The sequence below is a fragment of the Thunnus albacares genome, chromosome 15, assembly GCF_914725855.1.
Source record: "Thunnus albacares chromosome 15, fThuAlb1.1, whole genome shotgun sequence".
NCBI lineage: Eukaryota > Metazoa > Chordata > Actinopteri > Scombriformes > Scombridae > Thunnus > Thunnus albacares.
Genome location: NC_058120.1, coordinates 7,329,935 through 7,340,415, shown reverse-complemented (window position 1 = coordinate 7,340,415; position 10,481 = coordinate 7,329,935). Strand labels below are relative to the sequence as shown.

Genomic DNA, 10,481 nt, shown 5'->3' with positions numbered 1-10,481 from the left:
TTTACTGTGATATTTGTAGGCATTTGTCCTGCTCTGTCCTGTAAGTAGCAAAGACTTACTCAACTTGAAACTTGAATAGAAATAGTTAGGAAAATGATGTTGTTGTTGTTGTAACTCGTGCCAGTCATGATTTAAAGACACTATCATTTTGAGAGCATTATACTTTAAATTAATGTATTTCCTGTGAGTCCTGTGAGGCAAATTTGTGATTTGTGATTTTCTATAGAAATAAAATTTAGCTCACTTGACTTGACTTTGGTGGTATATACAGACTCACATTAAAAAAGAAAAAAAAGACAATATTTTGACATAAATGTTGATATTTGATTTTGAACTTTTGAACCAATGTAGCAAAAAAAAGTGTGAATAGTGGTTTATGATATTTCCTGTAGCCTTCCCATCATCATGATACACTGTATACTGTATGTCAACACACATATACATATACATTGAACATAATACACAAGTTCACAAAGAAATGCAGCAGTAATGTAACATTCACACACTGCTAAATGCCATAATGTATTTAGTGCATACCAGTAGACCGTTCATAGTGGTGATGCACTCCTACTGTATACAGTGTGTATGTGCACAGTAGCAGACTAACGTTTGATGAAGCTTCAGTAAAACAGCAGAAATTCAGCAGTACATGCAGGAAATCCTGAAAGCAGCTGCTAGCTGTGGTTTGATGCTTGCGTTCCCACTTTGATATGCAAGAGCTGCAAGAGTGGGACTGAAAAGGGTTTTCATTTCAATCTTGGACTCACACTTCAGAGCTGGCGTTCTCAGTGTGCTGCAGTTTGTGATACAGTTCAAAAGAGACAGGCAGGGATTTGAAGAACCTGGCTGTCAAGAGAAGAAGGAATGTCTGAACTCAAGAGGAATAAAGCAAATGATTTCCCTCTCTTCTGTTCTAAATACAAGCTCAAAATGAACATGTTTTTCTAAAACAATAGATACATTTCAAGATTTAAGCTCTAATAGAACCTTTGTAATCTTGTCTTTCAACTTTGTCAGATATTTGTCTGACAAAGTCTGAGTTTGTACAATCACTAGTTATAATTCAGATATTTATTGTGTTAAAAAATCTGTCCTTTTTTTCATCATGTACTGAAAAAGATTGTACTGTATGCAAGTTGTTGAATTTTTTTGTCTATAATTAATGTTACTCAGTCATGAATCAAGAATTAGCTGACTGCTATAGTACAAGTTAATGAAGTTTAATTTCCGGTGGTCTTGTGATTCCTGACCAGGAATGTAAGAAATTATACATCCCCTGAAAACAGCTCACTTTGGGCCCTGTCCCACTCCAGGGCCCCTGAACTATTCAGACATTGGTCATAATTTCATCTCTTATATGTTACTATTTTACATCAAAACATGTTTCAGTGCTTTTATGACGGTAGATAAAAGGTGTTTTGTTTACTTTTAGTTGTTTTTCAGAGGAGGTACTTTGACACAAACAGGCATCTGATTTTTTATGTAGATGTGAAGATTAATGCAAGTGGTAACATGTTGTTACAGTACTTGTATGTGCTTGCACCTTTGCATGAAATAGTTACAGTTTATGAGGTCTGGTTTACAAGTTTAGTAATGTGTAGAGACATGAACATTGTGGTGAATTGACATTTAATGACATTTTAATGACTTAATGGCTGTTTTTTTTTTATCTGCAGTCTAGAGTGGCAAGTGGTGGTAATGCACCAAATGTCAACTGTAGTTAAAACAGAAGGAGAAAAAAAAAGAATTGTGAGTGAAAACTGCAGAGAGGAGGTGATCATTACATGCAGGTTTTCACTCCACTTATATGTAATGTGGAAAAGTCAATCTGTGTAGTGTAACACTCTTAAACTGGAGTTAAAAAACATTACTGAGCACAAGACAGGACTTCAGGGAAATCAGAAGGAGGTTGATAAATTATATAACGCAGGCTGGATTAGGAAATAGAGCGTGATTTTTTGTTTGCTTGTTTATTTATGTTTTTCTATTCAGATGATCTGATGCCATGAATCTACACACTCCGATACAGTAGGTGGCGGTATGCACCTTTAAAGTTGGTTTGCGATCCTCCAATAAACACAAGGAAAAAGAAGCGACGGTATTTTCTTGTGTTTGTTTTTCATACAGACTGTATGGGTTTGTTTGTGAGGATAGGTGCTCTATAGGTGGCGGTAATGCGCCCGCTATAAAGAAGAAAACAGAAGAAGAAGAAGAACACGTGATTCGCGCTAACTGGAAGCAAGATGGCGGTGGCGGTGCGGAGCTTGCAGGACCAGATCGAAAAAGCCAAAGAAAGCTTGAAAAACGTAGACGATAATATTCGTAAATTAACTGGACGAGATCCCAATGAATCAAGGTAAATTATGTTCGAGTGGTTGCTTGGCTTTTGGCGTATTTCTGGTTCAGAGATAACCGTCTTGATAGCACTCAAACGACGAGCTGTTAGCATGAGGCCGCTAGCTGGATAGCAAACATACCCATTTGTTTAGTGCTGGGCTGGTTGTGTTCTAGCTGAACACACAGGAGCTAACGTTACATGTATATACGGGCTACACAAGAGGAATATATAAATAGTTATCTTGATAATAAAGTTTGGAGTGGAATAAGGAGCCCTGCAGGCTAACTAGTGCGAGGCCCGAGTCATGTTACATGTCCACAGAATTAACGTCGTAATGAACAAAAACATCAACATGAATTTCTGGAAATCAGCTGTAAATTAGTGCTGCACGATTTAATTTAAATATCCCCTCCACAGATGTATGAAGGCATACAATAATGCTCTGCTTTGAACAATGGGTATTTGACATGGTATATGCGGAATAAAAGTATAATTATCACATTAAAGTCCTAAAAATGGTATCTACTCCTTCTCTCTCATTAAAAAGTACAGAATCTATGAATATGCAAATATTTTTTTATTTCACAAGTTTTCCTGCTGGACGTGAGATGTCTCTTACTTCACTGTAAAGTCAATTTTCGATGTTTGTGCACTGGAGGTTTCAGGTTTCCCCATCACACTTATGTAGGTTGAATATTGGACCAGAATTGGCTTCCAAACTATTTTTGACGTCTCAAATCCCGCTCGTAAGCCCACCTCTTAAAATCTGATTTTCATTGAGCACAGAGGAACTTTCCATTTTCAACAAATGAATGTGAAAGCAACCTTTGCACATACATCATTCTGCACAGCGAAGCTCAAACATTCTACTGTAGGAACAAGAATGAAAAACACAGTTTTGACAGGAGTGGGACTTTAAAGTTGTGTTGACCTGTCTCGCTGTGTTTACAGGCCGGGTCAGATCCGTCGGCTTGGCGGCCCCACAGCCGGCCCTGGAGGAGGAGGCAGAGGCAGAGGACTCAACCTACTCAGGTAAACCACAGTCTCACCAAAAAGAAACGAGCTGCATGTTTATTCAGTCTCTCTACCAGACTCAGTGGGTGCTCTCAAATGCAGTGCAAGCCCTGCTGAATGTAACTCAAGACTTGAGGCTGTTTTTAATTGAATTGTGTATGAACCGCAACACTTCATTAAAGCTGCTCAGAAACAAGACAAACAAGTCCACCAAGAAACAGCTGATAAGAAATACTGTAATTTCCCTCAGGATTAATTAAGTGTGTAATGAAATATGTTTAAAAAAATATTAAGTGTAATTATCACATGGTGTGCAATAGACACATTGTGTTGATAACCTGTCAGAGTGTAGAATTGATTATCATGTCACTACCATAAAGCCACAGATTTAATTGGTGGGGAGAGGCTGTGGGAGGATAAAAGCTCACTGGTTCTTGAAGGACCAGTCTGTAAGATTTAGTGGCATCTAGCGGTGAGGTTGCAGATTGCAACAAACTGAAAAGCCTCCCCTTCCAAACATGTAGGAGAAACTATAATGGCCACGAAAAATGTGAAAGGCCCTCTCTAGAGCCAGTGTTTGGTTTGGCCGCTCTGGGCTACTGTAGAAACATGGCAAGCTCCGTCTAAGTGGACCTCCTCCCTATGTAGATAGAAAGGGTTCGTTCTAAGGTACCAAAAACATAATGATTCTTATTTTCAGGTGAATAAACACTAATGAAAACATACTTATGGGTATTATATTCCCTTTCTGCTAATAGAGCCCCCTAAATCTTACACACTGGTCCTTTAAATGTTTGTCATTTATTGAAATAATCAGCGTTTGGTAAATTTATATTCAATATTTTCCTCAATAATATCAATGAGAGTGAACTGCATATTGGATCTCTCAGTATAATCACAGTAAGCAGCATCACAGAGTGCCATCTCAGAAATGACCTCATAGTTGATTCATCACCTCTTTACAACAACGTCAACAAAAGCTCAACATTATACTCAGTTATTTTTTGCAGGGCTGTTGTATTAGAATAGACTGCTTTAGCTTGGAGTGCCCCATAACTTGGCAATTAAGTTTGCAATGCTATTTTCCAAATTGTCATTTGGACATAGATACAGTTCAAGTTGTTTTGACCCTCTAGATATGAAATTTTAAAAAATGGTCGTATTCATGAACGTGTTCTTTAATTTAAAATTTGCTATTAAAACAAATCTGACAAAACAAACACAGACCACTGGCTTGTTCTTTCCAGTGTGAACATTTTAGCAAGACAGGATTTATCTGAAATTACATTCCAGGCAATCTGCTCTAGTAACTCTGGTTAAATATATGGGAGTGATCATAAAAATAATAATGTTTGTAAAACGTTATTTACCTTTTTTAATTCTTGTCTCTGTGTGCTTTCCCAGGCGTAGTCTCTCAGACATTGGAGGCGGCGGCCCCCCTGCCAAGCAGAGGGACATCGAGGGAGCCCTGCTAAGGTGAGATCAGATATTTGATGTGCATCTATGTACCATACCAACAGCAACTCTGCACACAGTTTCACAATAATAAAACTTTAACAACTTGTGTAGAGTCAAAAACGGTGGGGCAGTTAATGTTAAGAAATTACCCAAATGTAACCAGTTTTAACTAATAAAATCAATTTGAGCACCAGTATGTAGAATATCTGTATTGTTGATATTTTCTGTGGATATTCAAACTGTTTGACTGTCAGATAGTCTGTAGACTGTTTCAGGCTTAAGATCAATCATGATGACATTCACCCTCTGTTCTGTTGGTGTGTGGTGTTGCTGTCTTCAAGTTATTTTTGTACCTTTTTCATGTGTCACATCCCAGTTTATGATTGAATCACTTTGATATTTAACTCTCTGAAAGATGTGAGGTCACAATTATTATATCAGCCCTGACAGCTGTGATGAGAGCAGCAGTTAGGATGTTTGTGAACTGCCTTTATCTGCGGGGGTCTCATCATTGCTTTTGTGTGTATGCGTGTACACAGGCTGGCGGGGGACCAGAGGGCCAGGAGAGACGCGCGCCACGACAGCGACGCCGAGGACGATGACGATGTCAAAAAGGTAAGAAGAGAGAGTTGAGTCGAACTTCGGAAAAGTGTTTGTAGTGCTCGCAGCCTGTGAAAATAAAAGTTTATTACCTGAAATGTTGACTGGCCACAGAAAATACTTATTTCTGATTGGCTGGCAGGTGTCTGGACTTGTCAGTTGCATCTATTGTATCCATTAATTGTTTGTTAGAACACTTTATCATGTATTATTGTAGTATTCATTGTTTATCTCAATCACATGGATTGTTACAAAAACACCTTTTTTCTATTTGGCACCCACAAATGCATCTTGGGTAATCAGTTTTGAAACAGGTAGATGTAAAACACATGGAATGCCCATTTGTTATATGTCATATGTACTGTATATGCCAAATATTAAGAGAAGCAAAGACATTCAGTGTTTTGGTAAAAGGCAAACAGCTCTAACAGATTGGTCTGCTCTCTTTCATGTTTTTTTTGCTTCCCTCAGCCGGCGTTGCAGTCGTCTGTAGTAGCTACCTCCAAGGAGCGAACACGCCGAGACCTCATTCAAGATCAGACCATGGATGAGAGGGGCAAACAGAGGTAGGATGTACATACATCTCGGTGCATTCAAATACATCAGTCTTATTACATCAAATGTAAACAAAACTGGAGCAAATGTTCAGTATTAATCATTGCACAGCTGAGTATTACAAGCGCGACGGTTTGTTTTTCTCTGTCAGGAATCGGCGTATGTTTGGCCTGCTGATGGGGACCCTGCAAAAATTCAAACAGGAGTCCAACGTCTCTACAGAGAAGGTGAGGAGATCCATGTAGTTTATCAGTGAGCTGTTGAGCTGACTGTCAGCTGGACAGCAAATACACAAACCAACTAAGCAGTGAACAAAAGTACTGTCAAATGAAACTGATGTCAACTGATTTGGCAGAGACAGACGGACCTGAAATATTTGAATCCACTGATTAATGGCAGTTTTGTTTTTTGAATTTCAGTTTAGAAACGTTATCAACAAAAAACTAGTTAATTCCTCAATATCAGACGCTTAAGTGTGATTAGATAAATTCACACACAAATTTGTGGTTTCCATTCAATTCACCACACTACTCTTTTCACAGTAGACATGGACTCTGTTCAGTTGATGTGTCCAGTGAGTTGTGACAGCTAAATGGAATTCAGCTATCGTGAAGATTATTATAAACACCTGTGCTTCTTCTGCTGTGACATGTTGTGTGTAGACAGGCCTTTAGAATTCACATAAATATTTAAACACAAACCTCACTGCCGATACTGTGAGCCAGACAATCGCCTGATCCTGTTGTACTCCAACCATGTTTTTCTTCCTCTAACTCTCTTCTCAATCCCGTCTGTGTCCATCCTGTTTTTGCCCTCACAGCAAAAGCGACGTTCAGAGATCGAGCAGAAGCTCGAGATTCAGGCTGAAGTTGAGAGAAAGAAGGTGGAGAATGAAAAGAGGGAGCTGTTTGAAGAGAGGAGAGCCAAACAGACTGAGCTGAGATTACTGGAACAGAAAGTCGAATTAGCTCAGCTGGTAAGAAAATATTTTCAACGCAACAATACTTCAATTGACTTGTGGCATTGACTGTTTACATTCATGATAGATGAAGGGATAAGACATCAGTCTGATATCTGCAGATAGCTGCTAGTTAGCATTAGCTACCCAACCTGGATAGACTGAATACAGTAGAGTCCACACACTGTTCAGTTTAATTCCATGGATTCACATCTGGTAGTCAGAGGTAAAATCTTGTTAACAAACACAAACCAAGAGCTCAGATCAGTGTGCAGAGTTGTTTTTCAGTCTGTGCCTCTTGTAGATGTTTTCTCTAGATCTGCTATGAGATAACTAGTCATCATGAATCAGGACAGTTCTGCAAACTGCAGCGCATCCATAGACTGAAACTATTCACGTCACACTTCACAGACTGTTGTGACTCAAGATGGCTAATATAACCATCATCTACATTACTTTTTCACTTAAAATAAGGTTTTTGTGCACACTGTAATAACTTTTCCATTTCCAGACATTTAAACCTTTTACACATAATGCAGCCCTAATTTAACACACATGTACACATCTTTACTGAGTAAAGGCGCAAAAGCAAAGATCAAAGAAGAATCGCAATTCATTAGAAAATAGATTTTAAATTTTTTTTTTTTTTTTTTTTTTTTTTTAAATCCAGTGGAACATTCCAGTGGTTTTAAAAAAACAAAATTGGGCATAATGTCACAAAGCTTCTCATTTACAGTGTTTGTTTTTTTTCACACTGCTCAAAACTAACAAGCTATAGTTAGTTGGAAAGGGATTGTTTTTCCAACCTTGCGTCATTATTGTTGTCATTTGCTTTCATTTTAATCTGACAGTAAAAAGGTCTTGACAGAATCATCTCAGTACTAGGTCCATTTAGAGGCTGTTCTAGAGCTTTCTATTGTATCACCTGATCTTCATCAGCAGATGGTCTTAAGATATTCTAAAACATCTCTATCTGCAACAACATAGTTGCAAGAAATTAAGAGTTTTAGGAATGAAAATCAAGTTAAGTAATAGGCAGTTAAAGGGGAATAAAAACTAGGATTTGCTTCAGTGATTTATTAAAAAAAAGACTGTGAAACAGCAATGTAGGATATAAAAGGAGTTAATCATTTCTCTTTCCTGCCTCCACAGCAAGAGGAGTGGACCAGCCACAATAACCGTCTGGTGAAATACATTCGCACCAAGACCAAACCTCATATCTTTTACCTGCCTGGAAAAATGTGCTCCGCCACACAGAAACTCCTCGACGACTCCACTAAGAAACTAAATGGTGAGTAGGGCTCTTATTCTAGAAGCATTTTAAAGCCTATTCTTTAAAAGCTGTTTCCTGATCACTGTAACTCGTGTATCTTCGTGTCTGGACAGCTGTGTTTGACGAGAGGCGTGAGGCATTTGCCGAACACCTCAGCAAGATGGAGTCTCGCCCCCGGCGACAGCCAAACCGCGACCAGGACGGAAACACAGCGGCAACAGGGACGGACCACTCGGCAGAGGGTAAGCCAGCAGGTCAGGTAGTCAAGGTGACAGGTAACAAGCGTAATGCAGAGATGGAGGAAGACGAGGAGGAAGATGAGGAGGAGGAGGAGGAGGAAAGGCAAAAGGAGGGGGATAGGAAGGTCACAGAAAAGGAAGAGAGGGGAGACGGGGATAAGGCAGGGTTAAAGAAGGTAGAGGAAGAGGAGGAGGGGATGGAGGTCAGTGAGGCGGGGAGTGAGGAGAAGAAGGAAGGAGAGGAGGGGGTTAAGAGCAGAGAGGACCAGAGGGACAGAGGAGACAAGGAGGCAGGTCCAGGGTCAGAGGAGATGGAGGTGGAGGGGGGGGCAGAGAAGGAGGACAGGAGCAAGGTAGAGGAGGGAGAAACAGACAGAAAAGAAGGGCCCACAGACCTCCAAAATGAAAAGACCCCCAACACCCAGTCCTCTGAATCAACCGTAACCATCCAAGAAGCACCAAATGCCAGTCAGCAGCCCCAGCCCAGCTCCACCCCAGGGGAACCAGGAGTAAAGTCCTCCGAGACCCAGGAGGCCTCTCCAACCCCAGAACCCCAAACAGCCTCCAACATGCCAGGGCAGGATGTGATCATAGCTGGCCTTGCGGTCCAGGAACCAGCAGTGGAGAACCAGGGAGCGGAAGGGAAAACAGGGGACGAAGCACCCCAAAAACCTAAGCCCGATTCCCAAGAGGCCCCCAGCACGACCCCCGCACCCCCTAAGGAGGAGGAGGACAGTGGTAGAGGAAGGAAGAAGGAAAAGGAGCAGAGGAAGGGCCGCAGTCACAGTAACAGCTCCTCCTCTTCCTCCTCCGGCTCCTCCTCCAGCGGGAGCTCGTCCTCTTCCTCCGGATCCAGCCGCTCCTCTTCGTCCTCGTCATCCTCCTCGTCCTCGTCATCCAACAGCAGCAGCCGAAGCCGCAGCAGGGACAGCGGTAAGCGCAAAAGGAGGCCGTCGGGAAGGGACAGGAAGAAAGGAGAAGAAAGAAGTCACCGCAAAAGAGGAGGGAGCAGCGGAGAAGGGAGGGACTCTAAGGGATCGAAGGAGAGGAGGAAGAGGAGGAGCGACGAAGGGAGGAGCAGGTCGTCCCGGAGCGATAGGGAGCATAAAGATAGAGACAGGAAGGACAAGAGACGCTAACTTCAGCCTCTGTGTAGTAAAGCTGGCGGCCACAGGAAAACACTGAGGGGAGGATAAACTTCCAACTATTTACTTAACAACATGAGATGTTTTTAAAACTAGCAGTTCCCCTCAAAATGCCACATTTTCCACGAGGCCCACTGAAGTTTTAACTAAGCAGGATTTTTCTCAGTGTAGGAATTTATAAGGCAATGGCAAAACTAAATTGATAATTAATTTTCCACCAATTTTTTTTCTTTTTACTTGGCAAAAGAAATGTAAAGTGGACAGTGGTGCATCTGGCAGGGTTGTCCCCTAACGCCCTCTCTAATTGGAGCTCTTAAACAGGTTTGTGGTGGGAGAGACAGTCCCGTCATTTTAATTCCAAATGATTTATCTTCAGTCTGACATTTGGGGTTTAAAAAGGTCTTTGTGCTACTATGATGAAAAGGTGGTGTTGAATGTTGTTGTTTTTTTTTTTTTCCTCATCCTGATCATAATGCCATGGGCTGGGGGGGTATTATAACGGTTATGGGAGCAGCGACCATTACCGTACAAGTAGCTGTGTTTTCAAGTTGATGTGACAACGCTGTTAATCCCTGTTTATTTCCACTGTTTGATCAGTGTCACAGCCCTTGTATCTTCATCACGTGGGTACATGTGTGATTTGCTTAAATACAGGTTTTTGAAAATGTTTTTTCCATTGTTTTGTACCAACTAATCTGCTTCAAATTAAAGGTGAGGTATTAGTGGAAATGTGTGTGTTGTGGTATCATTTCAGTCATATTAGGGCTGCAACTTAATTCAATTAATAGCCTGGTCTATAAAATGTCAAATATTAACAACACTTCACAATGTTAATAGTCCAAAGGGACATATTTGAATGTCAAATATTTAATTTAAATTGAAAAACAAACCACTAATCCTC

The 10,481-nt window shown here is 40.7% G+C and overlaps 1 protein-coding gene across 1 annotated transcript; it reads left to right on the top strand.

Annotated features, from left to right (window-relative positions):
- The first annotated feature begins 2,204 nt into the window (after positions 1-2,204).
- pnn (pinin, desmosome associated protein) lies at positions 2,205-10,309 on the top strand. Its single transcript, XM_044375611.1, has 9 exons — positions 2,205-2,356; positions 3,290-3,370; positions 4,757-4,828; positions 5,350-5,425; positions 5,882-5,976; positions 6,117-6,192; positions 6,786-6,941; positions 8,076-8,214; positions 8,310-10,309. The coding sequence occupies exons 1-9, from the start codon at positions 2,244-2,246 to the stop codon at positions 9,572-9,574; spliced, it is 2,073 nt and encodes a 690-aa protein (XP_044231546.1). The 5' UTR covers positions 2,205-2,243; the 3' UTR covers positions 9,575-10,309.
- Positions 10,310-10,481: the final 172 nt, after the last annotated feature.